This window comes from Pieris brassicae, chromosome 8 (genome assembly GCF_905147105.1).
Source record: "Pieris brassicae chromosome 8, ilPieBrab1.1, whole genome shotgun sequence".
NCBI classification, from domain to species: Eukaryota; Metazoa; Arthropoda; class Insecta; order Lepidoptera; family Pieridae; genus Pieris; species Pieris brassicae.
Window position 1 is genome coordinate 4,677,559 of NC_059672.1, and position 19,940 is coordinate 4,697,498.

The 19,940-nt window shown below is 33.5% G+C and overlaps 3 protein-coding genes across 3 annotated transcripts; 2 read left to right on the forward strand and 1 right to left on the reverse strand.

Moving 5' to 3' along the window:
- The first annotated feature begins 214 nt into the window (after nucleotides 1-214).
- On the forward strand, nucleotides 215-5,472 carry LOC123713293 (acidic juvenile hormone-suppressible protein 1-like). Its single transcript, XM_045666896.1, has 8 exons — nucleotides 215-299; nucleotides 1,186-1,319; nucleotides 1,464-2,288; nucleotides 2,607-2,776; nucleotides 3,080-3,333; nucleotides 3,657-3,869; nucleotides 4,441-4,623; nucleotides 4,871-5,472. Exons 1-8 carry the CDS (start codon nucleotides 215-217, stop codon nucleotides 5,128-5,130), a joined length of 2,124 nt encoding a protein of 707 aa, XP_045522852.1. The 3' UTR covers nucleotides 5,131-5,472.
- A 7,614-nt stretch (nucleotides 5,473-13,086) lies between these two features.
- Nucleotides 13,087-16,214, forward strand: LOC123713238 (arylphorin subunit alpha-like). Its single transcript, XM_045666818.1, has 5 exons — nucleotides 13,087-13,209; nucleotides 13,562-13,695; nucleotides 13,854-14,681; nucleotides 14,857-15,023; nucleotides 15,218-16,214. The coding sequence occupies exons 1-5, from the start codon at nucleotides 13,113-13,115 to the stop codon at nucleotides 16,110-16,112; spliced, it is 2,121 nt and encodes a 706-aa protein (XP_045522774.1). The 5' UTR covers nucleotides 13,087-13,112; the 3' UTR covers nucleotides 16,113-16,214.
- Nucleotides 16,215-16,248: 34 nt separating this feature from the next.
- On the reverse strand, nucleotides 16,249-19,221 carry LOC123713237 (basic juvenile hormone-suppressible protein 2-like). Its single transcript, XM_045666817.1, has 5 exons — nucleotides 19,043-19,221; nucleotides 18,624-18,730; nucleotides 17,539-18,351; nucleotides 17,317-17,462; nucleotides 16,249-17,143 (listed from the first exon to the last, which is right to left on the reverse strand). Exons 1-5 carry the CDS (start codon nucleotides 19,152-19,154, stop codon nucleotides 16,318-16,320), a joined length of 2,004 nt encoding a protein of 667 aa, XP_045522773.1. The 5' UTR covers nucleotides 19,155-19,221; the 3' UTR covers nucleotides 16,249-16,317.
- Between the last annotated feature and the right edge of the window lie 719 nt (nucleotides 19,222-19,940).

Sequence of the window (19,940 nt, forward strand, 5' to 3'; positions counted from 1 at the left end):
AAAATTTCATTATTTCAATCTGGGACCAATATACGGTTACACATTAATATGAGACATACCGTGTCTGGTGATTTACTAAAGTTGTAATGTGCATTCTCATTAAAAAATCTAGAAAGTTATCGAATAATGTAATCTATAATGTATATTGACATGACCCTAAGATAATTGGTGAGTATAAAAGACTTTCTAGGTTTTGGATATACAATTCTTTAATATGAATCGGTTAGTGTTGTGTGCTTGCCTGCTCGCAGGCGTGGCGGCCAACCTCGTCGAGAATAATGCCACTCCACCTAAAATAGGTAAGTTAAAAAGAACAAAACAAATATTTTTACTTTGTGATATATAGGTATCAATTTATATATATGTAGATCACAAATTAATATTTTATCAGTAACTTTTGATATACTGCGTTAATCGAAGCTTTTTTGCCGGTCATCAAGGACAACCGAGCTTGTCGTGAGTTGTTGTGCTTTTTACTGATAGACAAGTATTATTTTATTAGACTCTACTCGTAACTTGGGCAGAAAATTTGCGCATGCGCTTTGTAGAAGAACTTCTGCTCACTGAATGGTACTTGCCAAGTTAATTGCCGCATAGATTCATTTGGTAAAAGACCTTATTTTCTCATGGTTAGCTCACTCACCCGTAAAACTTATTTTATCTAACTATTAGATAACTACTATTTATCTGGATAGTATTTTTTCTAATTATACTTTTGTATCGAAGACAAGATAACTTCAACAGAGTTTACTTTTAAATTTTTTGGTAGTCTAAAATTGAGAACTAATACACGAAGTAATTTTACTAAAGTAATTTTTTGCTAATAACTGTTTTCTTTGTATCGTATGGAACGTCACATATTTTACAAACGAACACAACAAATAGGCACATTAACTAGGAGTTTATTTAGACTTCGACTGTATATCAACTCATATATTAATATAACAGAAAACACTCCCTTTTGTAATTTGTAATGAAACAAATTTATTAACGTGTATGGTGATTGTTCTTTCAAGCAAGCTACGAAACTACAGTGAGAAAATTGCGCTAAATATAACAAAGGTCATGTTTGGTTTAAAAATTAAACCGTTTAATAATCAGTATTATGACGAGTAAACATTGATAACACTTTAATTGTAATAATGTAATAATAATGTAATCAACAAATTGTCTTATTTATTGCAGTGGATGCTACATTCCTACAAAAACAAGTTGACCTTTTGTCCTTATATTTTCATATAAATGAACCCCTTCAAGAACCCAAACTGAAAGCCATTGCGCAGTCGTGGTCTTTAACAAATAATATCGATAAATACAGTGTAAGTTTTACAGCTATTTAAATTTGTTAATATATTTAATGTTTTTTTTGTATGAGAAAATCCAATAAGACAGTAATTTGAAAATGTGTTGGAATTTGAAATAACTATGTTTTCTATCTGATATAATATTAATCTCTTTTACAGAATGTCACCGCAATAAAATTGTACTCAAATCTCATCGATTATGGCATGCTACTACCACGATCGGTGCCATTCCTTATCCTGGATCCCAGTCACCAATTTGAAGCGGTCACATTATTCAACGTACTCCAATCCTCAAAGGATTACCAAACCTTTTACAATACAGCTGTCCACCTCCGAGATATAGTTAATGAAGGGCTTTTTGTCTATGTCATGGCTGCAGCTACTGTGCACCATCCAGAAACGCAAGGAATAATTGTCCCACCTTTGTATGAAGTCTTCCCGTCGTACTACCATAACGCTGAAGTCATGAACATTGCGCATAGGGTCAACACACACGGTAAACGTTTGGTTGATCATTACCCTCAAACCTATACATGGGAGGACAATATGGTCATTCGATGGAACACAACAGTGTGGCCCTACCTTAGTAACAGCGATATTTCGACTTTCTATTACTCTCAAGACTATGCCTTGAACACACTTTACTACAATAACCACTTGACATCGCCGTTCTGGCTTAGCGGTCAAAATGGCCCACTAATGAAGTATAATCGAGGTGAATATTTCTGGTTTTTCAACAAACAATTGACCAACCGATACTATTTTGAAAGATTATCGAATGGTTTGAGCGAAATTCCTGAGATTGGCTCTGATTTTGTGGAAGAAGGATTTGCGAGTGGACTTGTTTATCAAAATGGTATTCCGTTCCCTGTAAGACCAGATGAACTTCGTATTGATCAACCCAAATATTCGGAGCTTCTTGAGAAAATAAAGACATGTGAACGCCGTATTAGAGATGCTATTGAACTTGGCTATGTGGTTTCAGTAAGTTTTAATTCATATACGCATTTAATAATATTAAATATTTTTTTTTAATATAAAGTTCGTCTACTTCGATTAACTGGTGAATGTTTTAATGAATATCTATCGCCGTCCAGCAAAACCAATTCTTAAAAGGCCGGCAACGCACTCGCGAGCTCTCTGGCATTGAGGGTGTCCATGGGCGACGGTATCACTTAACATCAAGTGAGCCTCCTGCTGCCTCCCCCTATATGATAATATTTTCAATTAGATTAATATAATTAAAAAATCCTTACTTATTGGTTAATTCTCTTCTCTTAATTAGGTCTCTCTTAATTGTAGGGTTCTGGGGAGAAGATAAATTTAAGAACGCCTGAAGCGATAAATGTTCTTGGCAACATTATTGAAGGCAATGTGGATTCACCAAACATAGATTTCTATGGTAGTCTTATTAACACCTGGAAGAGCCTCCTCGGAAACTCCATCATTCAAGGACATGTCTTCCACAAACAGTAAGAATATTCAATTCAGCAAAAATAAAAATAAAAACTAGTTTGGATATAAATTGAAATTAAAATGTTTCGTAGACACTCTTACGATAATTTTACTTTTTTGAAACGTTTTTAAAATTTTCGGGTAACTACAAAAAAATATACACACTTCGGGTTCCTTTATGTTCCTAGCAGACTGGCGGTATGAGGAAGTTAACTCAAAGTCTACCAGCAGTTTACAGCCTCCTATGCTTACACCTCGAATGGCTCAAAGGCTTAATCAGGGCTTTACAACACATTGGCTAATAATATACATACTTCTAGGCATATCCCCCTCCTCATACCAGCAGCTATCGAGAACTACCAGACTTGCATGAGGGATCCAGCCTTCTATATGATCTGGAAGCGAGCGCTGAACTTCTTCACTCTCTGGTCATCGTATCTGCCTTCTCACACAGACGAGATCCTGTCAGTCCCGACAGTTGTCATCAAGAAAGTGGAGTCCGACAAGCTCGTCACTTACTTCGAGAATAAGTACCTGAATGTGACGAATGCATTGTACTTAAATGAACGAGAAAGTAAGATTTATTAAGTAATTCCATAGCTATATTAATGTAAAACGAAGTATCGTAGGCAATGAACCGGACAGTATTAAAACAATTTTTGTTTGGCTAGGAATACTTATTTTATCTGCTATATTAAGTAGTAAATGACAAGTTACGCAGCTAATATAAACGTCAATAATTAACTTTTTAGCGGATAGTATTTGAAAAAAAAACATTATTTAAAAGCAAGATTGTACAAAATAAGAACGCGGTAAAAAACACATTCCATTTTTAAATAAAAAAATTAAATGTTCTTGGAATATTATAAAATAAAATTTCTTGTTAATTTTTATAAGGCAAGGTGGTAGAAGATGAGATCAGCGTATTAGTCCAACAACCACAACTCACGAACAAGATCTTCACCGTCAGAGTACACGTCAATAGCGACGTTGCCAAGAAGGTGGTCGTACGATTTTTCCTCGCACCGAAATATGATAGCAACGGCTACGAGATACCACTACACCTGAACACAGAGAACGTCTTCCAGTTGGATCAATTCGTTTATCAATGTTAGTATTTTTTTAATTCTCTTGGCTACAACTAAGCACTGCACTAGCATGACTAATACTCCAAAATAAACAAATAAGATTTATCTTTTTAAAACGAACTTAAATGTTTATTTAGTTCTAAAAATTGTATCTGTATTTATTACTTTGTACTCAATACAATGCCTAAAGGCACCGTAATTCATTGGTTTTTATCTGTTTCACTGGGAGTAGGTACTTCTTTATAGGTTCCATGGTACAATTATTGTATTTACTTAACAGTATATCAATCAATTCCAGTATACTAAAATGGTATAAAATAAATAATTTCAAATTTCTAAAGAAAATCTTAATTACGTAATTTTTTGTATCATTTCGCATTTTTTTGTATTTTAATTGTCAGTTGTAAATTACGAAATCCACTGATGCATTACGGTATGCATACGTCAATTTAATAACATAAATATAATATAGTACAGTATAAAGATATTCTTCTGGTTATACAAAACATAATTACAACTGGGTGTTTGTTCGTGTCTGTGTAGTTGTTAGGTATTCCAACATTTTTAACAGCTAATACCATTACCAATTTTAGTGCCAGTAGGAGAGCATGTTATCAAACGAGAGTCTACTGGAAATATGTACACCATTGACCAGTGGTACTCCAGCTACGAGGTCTACCTGAAGGCTCTTAATGCATTACAAGGAAAAGGTCAATTTGTGATTGACACGAAGCAGTTCTTCGTTGGATACCCACGTAGACTGATGTTGCCTAAGGGTGAGTTGGCAGATAAATTAATAATATTTTCACGTAATTATAAGCCATGAGTATTGCCATTATCGGTGTGTGTTAAATTCTCTTAACACATTCATGAATGACGTATTTGTGTAGACACCCTTGAGTCGGGTATGGGAGCAAATGCATATTTCAGAAATTTCTCTAACGAACTAACGTTTGGTTACTTCAGGGTATCGTAACCAGGTCCGTAGAAAAAAATGTGTAAACATATATAATTACTTTGTAGGGCGTGTCGGTGGTATGCCTTTCAATTTATTTGTGCATATTTCGGACTACGTGGCTCCTGAGACACCTTATGGCCAGGGTGTGAACCCTGAGCAAACCTTTGGCATTGGAACTGGAGCAAGACGCATGACAGCCTACCCACTTGGCTTCCCATTCGACAGACCTCTCCGTCAGTACCAAGTAGAAACATTAACCAACTTCTACGTCCACGACGTACTTATACATCACAAACCAACCCCGGAAATTGTTGTACCCCAGTAAATCATGCTTTTAGTAAAAACGTAAATACATATTAAATTTAAAGTGCTCTTCTGGAATCGTTGATTAGTTAACTTAAGAAAATTTTATTGAAATGTTTTACGCAATCGTAGATTCATTATTCTATCTAATCAAGGACAGGTATTTCAAATATAGAACTCCGACAAGCTAACATTTGTGTACTGTTATAATACTAGACTAGAATTAACTCGTAGACATGCCAATTAGTCAATTCTGATTACACAATAATTTGATTTATATTGATTTATTTAACAGATATCATGGATAGCAATAACATATCCTTTACTTACGCTACTTGCAAGAAAGAGACACTGTTATTTATTTATAATTAAACAACTTAACTTAAGCCTTATTCTACGAAATGAGGTAAATATTTTCCATGCTTATTCAACGCCCCAAAGAAAAAATTGTTAAAACCCCGCCAGGTTTAATATTTCCTAAAGTAGTTTTCATTCTATTTTATCTTTGACCATTATCTGCGTCTGTTTATAGACTTAAAACTAGTATTTCAAACCACAGACATATCATATAAAGTAGGCCTATTATATATATTTCGTAAATGATCTTCATAAGAGATTTTTATACCATTCTACCAACATAAAATCTATTATTTATATGCAGTTCCCTTAAAGCTGCCAAAGATATATAAACCTATATTATAAAGATCCCATATACATATATTCAGCTATATAGATCTCACGCAATAGCCCCATTCAAAGCATAATACAAAACAAATGAACGTGCGGACGTTTGTCGTTTTAAGTCCGAATTTTAGTTCGTATATCAATCTTAAGCACTGACAAATATGTCAAACTTCATAGAAAAATGCTTTGATAGCTTTTGTAAGTGGATTTAAGTTTGATGGACATATTGGAGAGAAGGGACTTAGAGCTACAAATATGAGGAATAATTGTAGATTAAAAAAGAAATGTGCCAATGTATAATTCAAAATACATTGTAATACAACTCTGAAACTTAACATATCTGTTTTCTCCTGTTTTTAGCGTATCTGTATATTGTATTTATGTTGTTTCTCGTATGTATTATTATATATTTTATGTATTTCTTGTTGTATAAGATTTGTTATTGACGAAAATAAATTATTACATGATTTGAGTTTTTAGTTTAATTACGCTTTTTCCCCTTGAATTGTTATATTTTTTTAATAATATGATGTTATACTTTTTTATTCTTTGGATATTTAAACACGTTACGCCCTCTACGGGCAATAAAAACATTTTAATAACGAAAAACTTGTGTAAAACGCCATCTAGTATATATCACAGAAACTATCAACACTGGATTATAAATATCAGTATTACATTTTTGTAGTGTCGCCATCTATAGTTCACAATGAGCATGAATGTTACTTGTACAGCAAAATAGCGCCACCTAGTGTACAATTGTCTAACTAGCAAAACTAGAAGTATGTAATTATTAACATATCTATGATTTAGCCGCGCTTTAATAGACACCACTAGATGATAAAACTATAGCGTGCCAAAGGAAGTTGTAATTTTAGAATTAAACCCAATCAAGCACTATAATTGACATAATACTATAACTGACATAACTATAATTTAATCTTAGAGAACAGCTTAAGCTATGCTTTTCTATTGTTTTACCCTTTATATTTTTGTTTAGACATATGTTTATGTAAAAGGGTAGAGATTGGGGAAGATTACTGTCAAATAGTTCCGTGTAGAGGGCGCCATATATTTGTTACAAGGAAGCTGTGAAACTCCATCGTAAAACTTCGCATATTTTACGTTTTGTGATAAATTTTACGCATTGAGAAGAGTTAATTTTAAAGCAACTTATATTAGGTTATGTACTCAGCAACGTTACAGATTTTTAAACAATTTCTTAGGTAACTGGTACGTATCATTAGGATAATAAAATGATTTAATGAATGTTGTGATAAAACAGCAATAAACTTACTACTGCTACCAACACATGGCTTTGAATTGAAATTAGTCTTTTTCTAGGTATATAAATGCGAGAAATCTTACTTTGAAAAATATAAATGTATATGTTGCCTGATTAGAGGAGGCAGTATTGTATTACTGTTGACATTTCTAAATAATTCATGATTTGGTAAATCCATTTGTGGTTCCGGACTGTTTTGCCCACTAATAATATTTTCAAAATTGAAATTACTGTCGTAGGCCTCCAGTCTGTTACAAGAAATAAATGATTCATATATTATATCTTAAGTAATATTCTAGTAGTAATAAGTTTCTTGGTAGCTGGGGAAGAACGACAAACTAATAATAAACTAATCCGCTACCAAATCCGCTTTCTTTCCCTGCCGCGAAGCAACTCTGCTTTTCAACTCATTCTTTAGATCTGCTATTCTTCAAGCAGAATATATGTTAGAAAAGTTTTAACACTATAAAACACACGGAGATTTTTCGACGATCAACCGAATGGAACAAACATACAGCGCCCTCTACTGGAAAAGTTTGTAGTGGTCTTCCCCATTGAGATCGTTATGGTATGAGAATCGTTAAGAAACTGGCATGTCATAAACATGACATGTGAAAGATGAGCGTGAAATAAAAAAATATCAAAAACAAGCTCCTTTTAAAAATGTAGCAATATTATATTGGGTTAATAACTAATCACGATGCCGAGTTTAAGATTTCAAATACAATATTTGAATGAATATTATACAAAAAAAAATTTTATGTAGAAATTATAATTTTTATTTCATCAAACCAAGTGGCTGCATAATTGGAATCATTTGACATCTCGATATTCCAGATTCGTCCATGGAAACAGGAGCTTTGCTTGAACATACAAACAATAACTCGTCGAGTTCGTTATTTGCTTCGTTTATTTTAACTCGATGAAAAAGATACATATCTCTAAGGTCAAAATGGAAAGAAACCGGTTTCTTGTCCCCACCACGGTTGATTCGAAGCCATTATTAACAAAAGTATATAATAACAATTATACTAATCATTCTATTACAATTAATGAAATTCTGTAATAAGCTTAGTAGAATAAGGTAAAATTAAATAATGGTATTATTTATATTCATAACCATGATAATAAAAGCCTTTTGTTAAACTTTATCTAATCTAACTTAATTTAATCAATTTCTGTAAAGTTGCATATAGTAGATAATTTTTCGAAAAATAAGGTCATAAAGAAGTTTCATTTCTTACGTTGTTACACGTACACGCACACATTGTTATTATTAATAAACATCATGAACATTCGAAGTCCGATAAAGGTGGAGTCACCTTTATTATAACTGTGAATGATCTTTGACTTCAAAGTGATAATTTTGCATAGCAATACTTTTATTAAGATTATTTAATGACATTTGGTGCAACATAATATAGATGATGACGTCCTCTAAAATAGGGAGATGGGAAAAATCATGTTATAAAAATGAAATTACGTTGGCATTAAATAACTTTTACTTATTTGGTAACTTTTACTTGATTGGTATACTGTTAAGGCAAATAAGCAGACGAGTCACTCAATAAATATCGGCCGCCCGTGGACACCTGCAACGCCGGGGGCTAGCGGGTATGTTGCCAGCCTTTCAGGGAAATGTTCGCTCTTTTCTTGAATCGTTTGGCATTACCTCTACTGGCACCTGGTTCTATAGAATTAGGCGTCCAGATAGAATGGATGGAATTGTCCATTTTGCTTCGACGTCCGATACTGGAATTTGTTAAGCGTTTCCTGATTCATAGAGTACGCTAATTTTGATGGGTATTTCTTATCGCGCGTCCAGCGAAAATCATAGTTATTTAAAAAAAACAACGCCCTACAGCTATTATTGACTTTTGATTTATTAGTTTTGATCCCTTTACAACTTGTAGACTTATATACATAGATGAAATTTAACACAATATTTAATAATTTGTTTGTAATTAATTTTTTCATTGTAGCCCAATCTGTTATTGATATATTAACTTCAAAAAGTATACGGACTTCCAGGTGACCTAGAAATTTTATTATGTACTAAGGTAGACTATTATGTACACAAACGAAAACATTTTTACTAAAATTATTGATCATGTCAAAATTTGTATTCATTCGGAATTAAATTATGGCAATATTTGCCTATTTTTTACAAACCAAATATACTTAAAAGTTCTGTACAAACATGAAATACACTTGCAATTTTAATACAGCCTAGTATGTACCACCGTCACCACAGTAGTTTTCTAATGAAACATATTGACATTATATTATATTATTTTGTAAAATAATATATAAAAAGAAATTTGAATTGTCCAGTCAAATCAAGAGCATGAAGATCTTCAGTGTATTCTTTGGTCTGTCACCAACGGGTTACCAACCAATCTAGGTTCAGAACGATGCAGGTTTTAATATTGCATTTGGATCTTGGATGCACATAACTCCATCAAAAAAAAATCTTCAAAAAATAAATATATATGGAACGCAATTTTACATTTACTGCCAGTTCTCAAATCAAGGGCGTAGAACGGAAGAGAAGAACTGGCATTAAACACTGCCACTCTTTAATCGCCAAGATTTTTGTTATACACAACGTTTGCAAACTGCAACCATTACACCATGTCCCACATGGCATCTTAAGTAAATAATAATAATTATTGATGCATAGCCGAAGTTCAAATCTTCGACCACAGGGTAAAAAGCAACTTTACCTAAATAGACCAACACTGCTCAGAGCTACAATTACTTTACAAAAAAAATAAAAAATATTTTTTTTAAACAAGTTTAAGAATCTTGTTTGTATCTAACAAGTAATTACATAAAAATTCCGATGACCACGTCAATCAAATATTTGTTGTAGTTATTATTGATATGGAATTTCTAATTACTTCTATCGTTCTATTTGATTTCAAACAACAATTGTTTACATATTCAATCAAGAAAATACTCTGCCGTCAAATTGAACTATTTTAGCTATGTCTCTTTTTGTCGCAGCGTGAACACAGTTTGTCAGAAAGAGACGACTTTAGTTACAGAGAATTAGGACTCATTTATTGTTTACGAATAATGAGTACACATTTTATATGTAATGTCTATGTTTTCGTATAATAAAACTGTCTTAAGGTTTGCCTGTTTTAGCTATGGGTAGAATTTGGGTAGACCAGAAAAGCTGCCGCGGATCAACTGTAGATGAAATTCGAAATATAATTTATTCACATTGGTAACATAACATATAAATACATTATGTACACTTATGAACGTAAAAAAAATGTCACTTTTCACTCAAATAAAGAGTGTAACTCTCTGCCCCTCAAGTTTGTTTTACAACTGCAAGATTAAAAAAAAAACAATGGCGCTACAACTTTTTGTGGTCTGGGCCTCAGATTTCTGTATCTGTTTCATGATCATTTATTAATCTAATAGGCAAGTAAGTGATCAGCCTTCTGTTCCTGACGCACGCCGTCGACTTTTTCTAATGCAAGCCGGTTTCCTCACGATGTTTTCCTTCACCGTTCGAGCGAATGTTAAATGTGCACATATAAACAAAACCCACTACTGCACAACCGGGGATCGAACCTCCGAGCTCAGGGATGAGAATGGGACGCTGAAGCCACTAGGCCAACGCTGCTCTGCAGGCATTAAATATATTGAATACTGTGCTTCACATATATCGAAAATAATTGATAATAATAAAGAAACAAAAAACGATGAAAACTTTATCATCAGTCCAGGAACTGCCTAGTTACTATATTATATATAAATATAGTTTGCTCCTTGTATTATTACAAATTGTATAATTAATTAATTTTATAATGCTTAAGAACTGTGGTGGTATAGTGGCTTGAGAGTGTGGGCGTTCATTCCTGGGGGTACCTTCCTCCGTGGGGGTTGAAGGTTCGAACCCTGCCCGTGAACCAGTAGACATTTCCTTCTATGCACCTAAGAATTGCTTGGTACGTTGGAGAGGTTATGACTCAACGGTGTGTCTTAGACACAGGATCCTGATCATCTACTTGTCTATTACATTATTTTTATCACGAAAAAGATGCCAAGACCGAGAGAATGTGAATAAAACATACACGTCGGGGCTGCCACGAATCACATGAATCGTAGTGATATAGATAATGAATTATTCAAATGATATAATTTATTAACATGAATTGGAGCCCGACCAGTTGAAACTCCTTATATTTTAACAGGACAAAGTCATTTACTTTTCATGCTATATTATCAACCCAATAATAAATAAAATATGAGATAAAACATTTTTTTTATAATTAATTAATGAGCTTGTAAAAACATTTGTTTTGAAAACTTAAGAAATAATAATATAATTATTATAATTTTTCAATAAATAAATTATTTATTCTGCTTCTCTGAAAATATGAATTTCTTTATTTGATACATAGTTACAAAAATCAATACAATTAGAATAATTACTTAATAAAGAACGCAACGAGCTTCTCTTCGTGATCTATTCTTCGATCTATCAATTTATTTAAAAAATTAAAACAGATCTAATTGAGACATGATGATTACTAAATTATTTAAGAAATGGACAAGAAATGCTTGTATAATCGAAAACAATATTATTAAATGAGTTTTTATTCGCAATTAGGACGTATGTTAGATCTATTCGCAATCTATGGAAAGCCTAGGCAGCATGAACTATAGTCAAGTATTCGTATGCCAATCAGTATAAGTATTAGATAATTTAAATAAATGCTTTTAGTACGAAGACAATTTTCATCTGGCTTAAAGGTCTCGTTACCAGGCCATAAAATTAATGACCAAAAATTAATGACGTGACCATGCACGCGACGTCGGAAAAATTTAATTTAAAAATGATGTACATAATTATAAGTTTACAACAATACAAATAGCTTTAATCCGGTTAAAAAATGGTTTTCTTTCATAAAATTAATATTAATAAATAAAAAACATCCATCCTTTAATCCCATCCACTATAATTTTACTTGATTATATAGCTTATCTTGCAAATAAAGTGTTATCATTAATCTTCTAGTTCCCCGTTCAAAATAAAGATGGAACCATGGTGAACCATGATACTGGCCTTGGCTGGTTTTTGTAGCTGAGTTCTACCCTATTCGTTCTAACTTAGCATAAGATTCATAACTTTGGCAAACGGTAGTTAAACTTAGCCATAAGTATCGACTTAAACTTATATTTAACTTTTAATGAACATTTACAAGTGGAATATTTAAACTGTGAAAGGGCAATGTTCCTTGTTTGCCGCCAATTTTCTTGTCTATCTAGTCAGCTAACAACAAACTTAATAGTGTCATTAATATTTATCTTAAGTTATTATTCAAAATTAAAAAGTAAGTGGATTTGTTCACTAAACTACTAAGAAACTGAATTGCTAGTTCAAGTGTAATATAGTATATTACATACTTAAGTAGTATTACTTAGTATTTTGGCTTCAATTATTGTTAAGTTACTATTTCATTAAACCATTGGAAGAGCGGAGTACCATGATGTACAGGTCTCTCTAGACTTTGTTTCGGGGACTCGAATATCTGCTAAAAATGTAACTTGTTATAGAATTTTCTTTTTAAATTTGGATATAATTTTGTATGGCTCACGATCGAACTCAGAGTCGTTTATTGGAAGTTAACTGTTAATTCATCATAAAGCTTAAAAAAAGGTTATCACTGCCCTTTATTTAAATAAGTAACTAATTCGTATTAAAATGTGTGGACTAATGAAGTGACAGTACAAAAAAGCCTCAGTACGTTTGTACAAAAATTAATATGTTATTATATATTATATTTTCGATTGCACTTAATCAATAAGTATTATTAAAAACCATTGTTTAATGTGTACTTTCTCTGTGTTGACGGTCACCCCCATAATCGCCTGACCTCTCAAGAGGGCATAGATTAAGAACAATCCCAAATATTATTTGTACCTTATCAATAGTGATAACGTGCATTAATTTAGTATAAAAACTGCAGTAAGAAAGTAGTAAGGCACAGTTACCATTTGGTCTGGCAACAATGAAGACTGTCTTGGTTCTAGCAAGCCTGGTGGCCCTGGCTTTGGCCGGGAACATTGTGATTCCCCCTAAGAATGTCGACTGCAAACTGAAGACTGGTAAGACTTTAATCAATAACTTTTATGTAACATTGATTTCTTTTAATTTATTACATTTAAATTTTATTTATATTACTCATCATTTTAATTATATTGAATTAATTTTAAATAATAAATTTTGGTCGATCCAGTAATGCAGCTAAAAATAAGACTTTTTTTTAAATTATACAATTTAAAAATGCATTAAACTCGAAGCAGCAGTTTATTAGCATAATTGTAAAGATGAACGCAAAGGAAAATCTCCATACATTTAGGTGTTCATGTTATTTTCTAGTTAATATAATTGTTCTCAACTTTTTAGTTTATTTGTTTTTAAATCAAAAGAGATTTTATATTAAAATTATAATTTCAGTTGAACAAGACTTCGTTACGAAGCAACAACAGATCCTCAAACTGTTCTACTACATTGGCCATGTCAACACCGAAGCCGAATACTACAAAATCGGAAAGGACTACGACATCGAGGAGCACGTCAGCGACTACACCGTACGTGAAACACTTCTAACCCATACAGTACCGTAACAACAGTCCTTAAATTAATTTACTGCAATTACAGCCCCCTAAAACTTACTTAGCTCATGATTGTTTATTTTTATGAATTTTTTGTCTATAGATTTATATAACACATAATTCTCTCTTCTCAGAACAAACAAGCCGTTGAGGAGTTCTTGAACTTATGGAAGGTTGGGTTCCTACCCAAAAACATCCCATTCTCAGTCTTCAACGACAGATCAAGGCAAGAGGCTGTAGCTCTATTCCATGTCTTGTACTACGCTAAGGACTTTGATGTATTCTACAAGACCGCCTCCTTCGCCCGTGTCTACATGAACGAGGGTCAATTCCTCTACTCATGCTACATCGCTGTTCTCCACCGTCCCGACCTTAAGGGCATCGTCCTCCCTGCTCCATACGAAACCTACCCTGAACTTTTCACCAATGAAGATGTCTGGTACAGAGTACACCGCATCAAGATGCAAAATGGAGTCGACACCAACGACTTCGGCCCTGAATACGGTGTATCTCACGAGGAGAACCGCTACGTCGTCTACGCTAACTACTCTGACCGATACGTATACGCTGATGGCGAAGACAAGATCTCTTACTTCACTGAAGATATTGGCCTTAATTCTTACTACTACTACTTCCACGTTTTCTTCCCCTTCTGGATGGAAAGCGAAGTTCAGCCCTTATTGAAGGAACACCGCGGAGAAGTTTACTACAACTTCTACCAACAACTCTTGGCTCGTTACTACTTGGAGCGTCTGTCCAGCGGTCTTGGAGAAATCCCTGACTACTCATGGAATCACCAGATTGAGGCTGGTTACAAACCATTCATGAAGTACTACTACAACTTCGCTCAAAGGCCCAGCTACTACCAGATCCCCTATGAAAAGCATGTCAAGGAAATGCAAGTTCTTAACACTTTCGAACAGAGCTTCATCCAGTTCCTGCAACAAGGCCACTTCAAGGCTGTAAGTAAAACTATATACGTATCTTTTTATTCTATACTTAAAAAGAGGCGAGCTTTAAGATATATTGTATGTCGTATGGTTTAACTTACTTTATTTTTACTAATAATTAAGTCAATAAATTGTTTTTAACTTCAACAAAAACTACATGATTTTAACATACAAATATCTTTTACAGTTCAACCAGGATGTTGACCTACGCAACTCCAAATCTGTGAACTTCGTCGGAAACTTCTGGCAAGGCAACGCTGATATATTCACCAAAGTTGGACCATGGAACCACCCCTACTCCTACGAGGTTATTGCCCGTCACGTACTTAGTGGCGTCACTGAAAATGCTGGCAAGTAAGTACAAAAATGTTTTTACTAATTATATATTTATTAATTTTAATTCTAACTGGATTAGGGGATAAAAATACTACTTTATTTTCATTTTGGTTTAAATAACTTAATAACTTACATGTTTTTACAATTATAGTAATACGTTGTCATATAATTGATAATAACAAAGTTTTCTGATGTTAATAATCTTGTTCCAGATACGATTTCGTTCCTAGCGCTCTTGGTTTTTACCAGACATCTCTTCGTGACCCCGTCTTCTACCAGCTTTACAGCAGAATCTTGAAATACTTCATTGAGTTCAAGAAATCATTGACCCCATACACCCAAGACGCTCTCCACTACGTCGGAGTTAAGATTAACGATGTTAAGGTTGAGAAGTTGGTGACTTACTTCGACTTCTATGACTTTGAGGTAAGCAACGGTGTGTACTTCAGCAAGGAAGAGATGAAGAGCAGCAGATGGCCATACTATGTCGTCCGCCAACCCCGTCTTAACCACAAGCCATTCACCGTGAGCGTTGATGTGAAATCTGATGTTGAAGGAGAAGCCGTATTCAAGATCTTCCTTGGTCCCAAATACGATGGTAAAGGTTACCTCATCGACTTGGAAGAGAACTGGCAAAACTTCGTCGAATTGGACTGGTTCGTGCAGAAACTCACCAAGGGACAGAACAAGATTGAACGTCAATCCACTGACTTCTACTACACCAAGCAAGACTCTACCCCAGTCAGAGAAATGGTTGAGAAGTACCTTGCTGAGGGTAAGGTACCCAGCGATATGTCAGTTAAGCCTGGTGCATACCCCCAGAGGCTCTTATTGCCTAAGGGTACAAAAGGTGGTTTCCCCTACTGGATTTACGTTGTCGCCTACCCATACCAACCAGCCAACAAGCAAGTTGAAACCATCAGGGTATTCGCTAATGACAACAAGCCTTTGGGCTACCCTCTTGACCGTCCTGTCAACTCTGTTTACTTCAAGCAACCCAACATGTTCTTCGAGGAAGTGAACGTATTCCATGAAGGAGAGATGTACCCTTACGAGTACAATGTCCCCTACTACACCTACCACCACAACGAGGTGAGTCAACACTAAAAGGAGAGCGATAAATATATGGTTTTAATTCAACTAATGTCATATAATGACTAAATGACCAAATGTTAATTTATGTATAAATAAAAATATGTTATTATTTAATATCAACTTTTATTTCTTTTTTCTTATAACTTACTACAGAAAATATCACGTTTAATACTAATTCTACTGTACTTTCGAAGTATAATATACTTATTTTTTTTGGTTAACTTAAATGAGCTGAAAAATAACCATTTACATCATTTGTACTTTTCTTATGATAAATAAAGACTTTGTTGAACACATAGTTTTTAGCAAATGACTCGTTGTTAATCTTAGCTTGTCTATGGAAGGGGAAGCCTAAAGGCAAAGTATCGTATTCTATATCACTAGTGTTACTAGCCATATCTTTTATAGGCACAATCATACTAAATACTGTCATATTCAATCCTTCCTCCAAACCTTTGGGAATCAATAAATTTTCTGGAAATTTGAATAGATCAAACTTATTCTTCTTCGAGAATGATTGTTCCATATTGTAATAATCATCATAGGAAAATTTGCCTGACATTTCTGGGTTCCAACTAATTATGTTTAAACCTTTTTCAAATATGTAAAGGAACGAGTCCATTTCGAAAAATTTAGAGTGTTCTTGCCAACAGTATTTTGGATCGCATTCGGGTCCCAAAAATATCTTAACGATACCGTTTTCATTAACTTTAGATTCGACAGTAATATTGATTGTAAATGGCAAATGTCTGAGCCGTTTTTGCCGAGCTGTAAATAGTTTGGGAGGCTTTTTTGTTAGATAATCGTCGCTGTACAAAAATTTGGTTAAGCTGATTTGGTAATAATCAAAATAGGTTGTTATCTTCGAGGAACTACTTTCAATAATGTTAAAGTTGTCACTCTCGTATTGAGAGAAGTCAAATGGCTGCAATGTGGTAGCATACTCTGTGAAGTATTTGAGTAGGGATTGAATCATTTGCCAGTACAGGGGATCACGTAAAGTAGTTTGCGGATTGTGAAGCACTGTAGGTGCAGGATTATATCTGAAAGAACATAACAAAGTCTCAATTATATGTCTTATATATAATGAATGAAAATTTTGTGTGCTAAATAATATTCTGTATTATTTAAAGTAACATTTTCTATATAGTTCAATTCAACGACTACTCTACTTTCAGACAGTAAATTTGAAGTGATTACATATTACGTATGTTACCTGTCACTCGGGTAGCTATTTGATCCGTAGCCAAATAGAGACTTAACAACTTTTGCCGTTTGTATTCCATCGAAATTAGCCCTTACTAATTTAGCTAATAAATCAATATAATTATCTTCGGTGAGTGCTGTCTTCGTTGCATTATCCTGAATTAAATTTATAAAAATATTGAATACAGTGGTATATAGAATACTGCTTTATATCATTTTTTATTAATCTTACCATGTAAATAACCCCTCTTGAAATGCATTCCCTGATAGCGATGTCTATTGCTTTGATTCGAGCCTGCTGTTCATTCCACTGCGGTAGAACTGAAGATCTTGTTGGAAAGAAAAGACCATTGTCGTGTAATAAGTTGGGGTTAAAATCTCTGAAGCAGTTGGATTCACTCGATACATTCCTTACTCGGTAATGTTGTTTCTCCAGATGATAACGTGCCAGAAGCTGCTGGTGGATGAAATAATCTCGTTCAGCGTATCTGGCGTCCATACCAGAGAGCTCGTCGTTGGTCATCCAAAATGGATATTGGAGGTGGACCCCATAGTAGTAGCTATTTAATGCTATGTCTTCTCTGAAATAATCAAGGTTTTCCTCGCAACCTTCAGATACCATATTCCAGCTAGAATAGTTGGTGTTGACAACAACGAAATTGTCACCTGAATAAATTTGATTTACTTTTGATACTTGCGTATCTGTCATGGAGTTATCGTTCTTAAATTGTAGTGCCTTTATGATAGCGTCGCTGTTGATGTAATAATTTGGTTTCGCAACAAATGGTGGGTCATTTTCTTTTGATGAAGCATCAATTCTGTATAATGAAGCTAGACGCCAGGCATAGTCAAACATGTCCTTATTAACATTTTCTCTGGCCCAATCACGAATTAAGAGTAGTTTGTCGTTATCAGCATATTGGAATACACGGAACAAAGCAATGGTGGCTTCTCTCATACTATCGTCGTAGATATTAAAGATCAATCCCTTCATTGCATGGCCTGCATCGAGGTGGCCATAAAATATTTTAAAATTTTCATCCTCCTGAAAATTTTGTAACGATTCTATAAATTGAGTATTTCATAAAAGTTAAAGATAACAATGTTATATTTTCTATGGGACACAATTAATTTTAATTTTTTATTATTTATACTTTTAAAATAATTTTAATTGTTGACATTATGTGTGTTACAAATAAATTAAAGAAACAAGTGTTTTTTAAGACTCCTCGGAGTAGGTATTTGGCCATGTATGAATATCTTGAATGGACTTATAAAAACGGACGTATAAAAATTCTACAAATACCAACAGCTCACCTGATTGACCAAATCTGTCAGCTGTAGGTTTACTTGTCCTGTCGATTTTGAAGATACTGATCCAGGAATAATAAATTTTAACAACTGCTCACTGTTTCGAAATAGTTCTAAAACAAAACATCAATTGAATATTGATAGTCTAGAAAAATAAACTTATAATATTGTATGTTGTAATATTGTATAATAAAATATTTTTCAACACCCGTGTAACTAAAATAAACGATATTAAAATAATTATTACGAATCAAAACGAAGAATTATTCTCTAATACCTTGGTTGACTCATTTACTAATAGGTCTTAGTTTACTGAAGTATTACGTTTTAAAAAAAACAAACGCTTTAATTATAATGATCATACAGAGTGGATGGGAAACTTCGAGACAAATTTATAATATTCAAATATTATTAACATCATTTACCTCCTTCACCCAAAATGTCAGACAATTCCATAGATTTACTTAGAGCCGGCACTGTCAATATTTGTCCCAGAAAAAACAACCAAAGGAACATTTTGAACAGAGCCTTCCACATGACTATAATTTTCACAACTGACAATAAAAATAGTAAGCAAGTCTTATATGCAACTGAACGTGTTAGTTTCCCTACGTCCAATTGAAATCCTGGGGTCACTAATGAATACTTGTCGTACAATCGCATACAGTACGAGCGAATTTAAGGCTATTTTATTCAGAGTAATCTGTATAAAACCGTTCTTAACAAACCATTATTACAATTTAAATTTAATTACAAACATTAATTGTCTCTATTTAGTTTTTACTGATTGACTCAGTTTTCTCCTTGCTATTTTGAAATTTATATGTTTTAAAATGTGTGTATTTTTTATAGTTTTTAAGCATGCATTTAGTTAGCATACCCAATGTCAAATATAATTCTTAAATGTTACAAAAAAAATGGGTAAGTAAATATGTATCAATCAGACACGTGACTCGACAACTCGCTGCTCGAGATTGTTTTTAATATAATTTATGTTTATGTGTAATTGAAATAATAATAAACACGCAATACTTGACGTTGTTTTACGAGTTTACAGGCCACACCACGCCATCTTGCCTCACGCATTGTTTGGTTCTTGGTTTGAACGTGTTCTTGAAATTATGAATACTGAACAGAATTTTTAAAAATTACTAGTAACCTGAACTGGTTCTAAAAATAGTAGTTTACGAATAAGATATATAAGATACTTAACATTTGTTTTAACAGTAGAGTTTTATTTATTTTAAAAAATTCAACTCGCATTACAAATAAAAAAGGTTTAATATAACCGTCTTCGTGGCTGTGACAAATGCGGTGAAATAA

Coding starts and splice junctions, on each gene's coding strand:
- LOC123713293 (XM_045666896.1), top strand. CDS start 215: ATGAATCGGTTAGTGTTGTGTGCTTGCCTGCTCGCAGGCGTGGCGGCC. Junction 2,777..3,079: donor GGACATGTCTTCCACAAACA/GTAAGAATATTC, acceptor ACATACTTCTAG/GCATATCCCCCTCCTCATAC. Junction 3,334..3,656: donor GTACTTAAATGAACGAGAAA/GTAAGATTTATT, acceptor AATTTTTATAAG/GCAAGGTGGTAGAAGATGAG.
- LOC123713238 (XM_045666818.1), top strand. CDS start 13,113: ATGAAGACTGTCTTGGTTCTAGCAAGCCTGGTGGCCCTGGCTTTGGCC. Junction 13,210..13,561: donor CGACTGCAAACTGAAGACTG/GTAAGACTTTAA, acceptor TTATAATTTCAG/TTGAACAAGACTTCGTTACG. Junction 13,696..13,853: donor AGCACGTCAGCGACTACACC/GTACGTGAAACA, acceptor CTCTCTTCTCAG/AACAAACAAGCCGTTGAGGA.
- LOC123713237 (XM_045666817.1), bottom strand. CDS start 19,154: ATGTGGAAGGCTCTGTTCAAAATGTTCCTTTGGTTGTTTTTTCTGGGA. Junction 18,731..19,042: donor TGACATTTTGGGTGAAGGAG/GTAAATGATGTT, acceptor GTTTTGTTTTAG/AACTATTTCGAAACAGTGAG. Junction 17,144..17,316: donor AATAGCTACCCGAGTGACAG/GTAACATACGTA, acceptor ATGTTCTTTCAG/ATATAATCCTGCACCTACAG.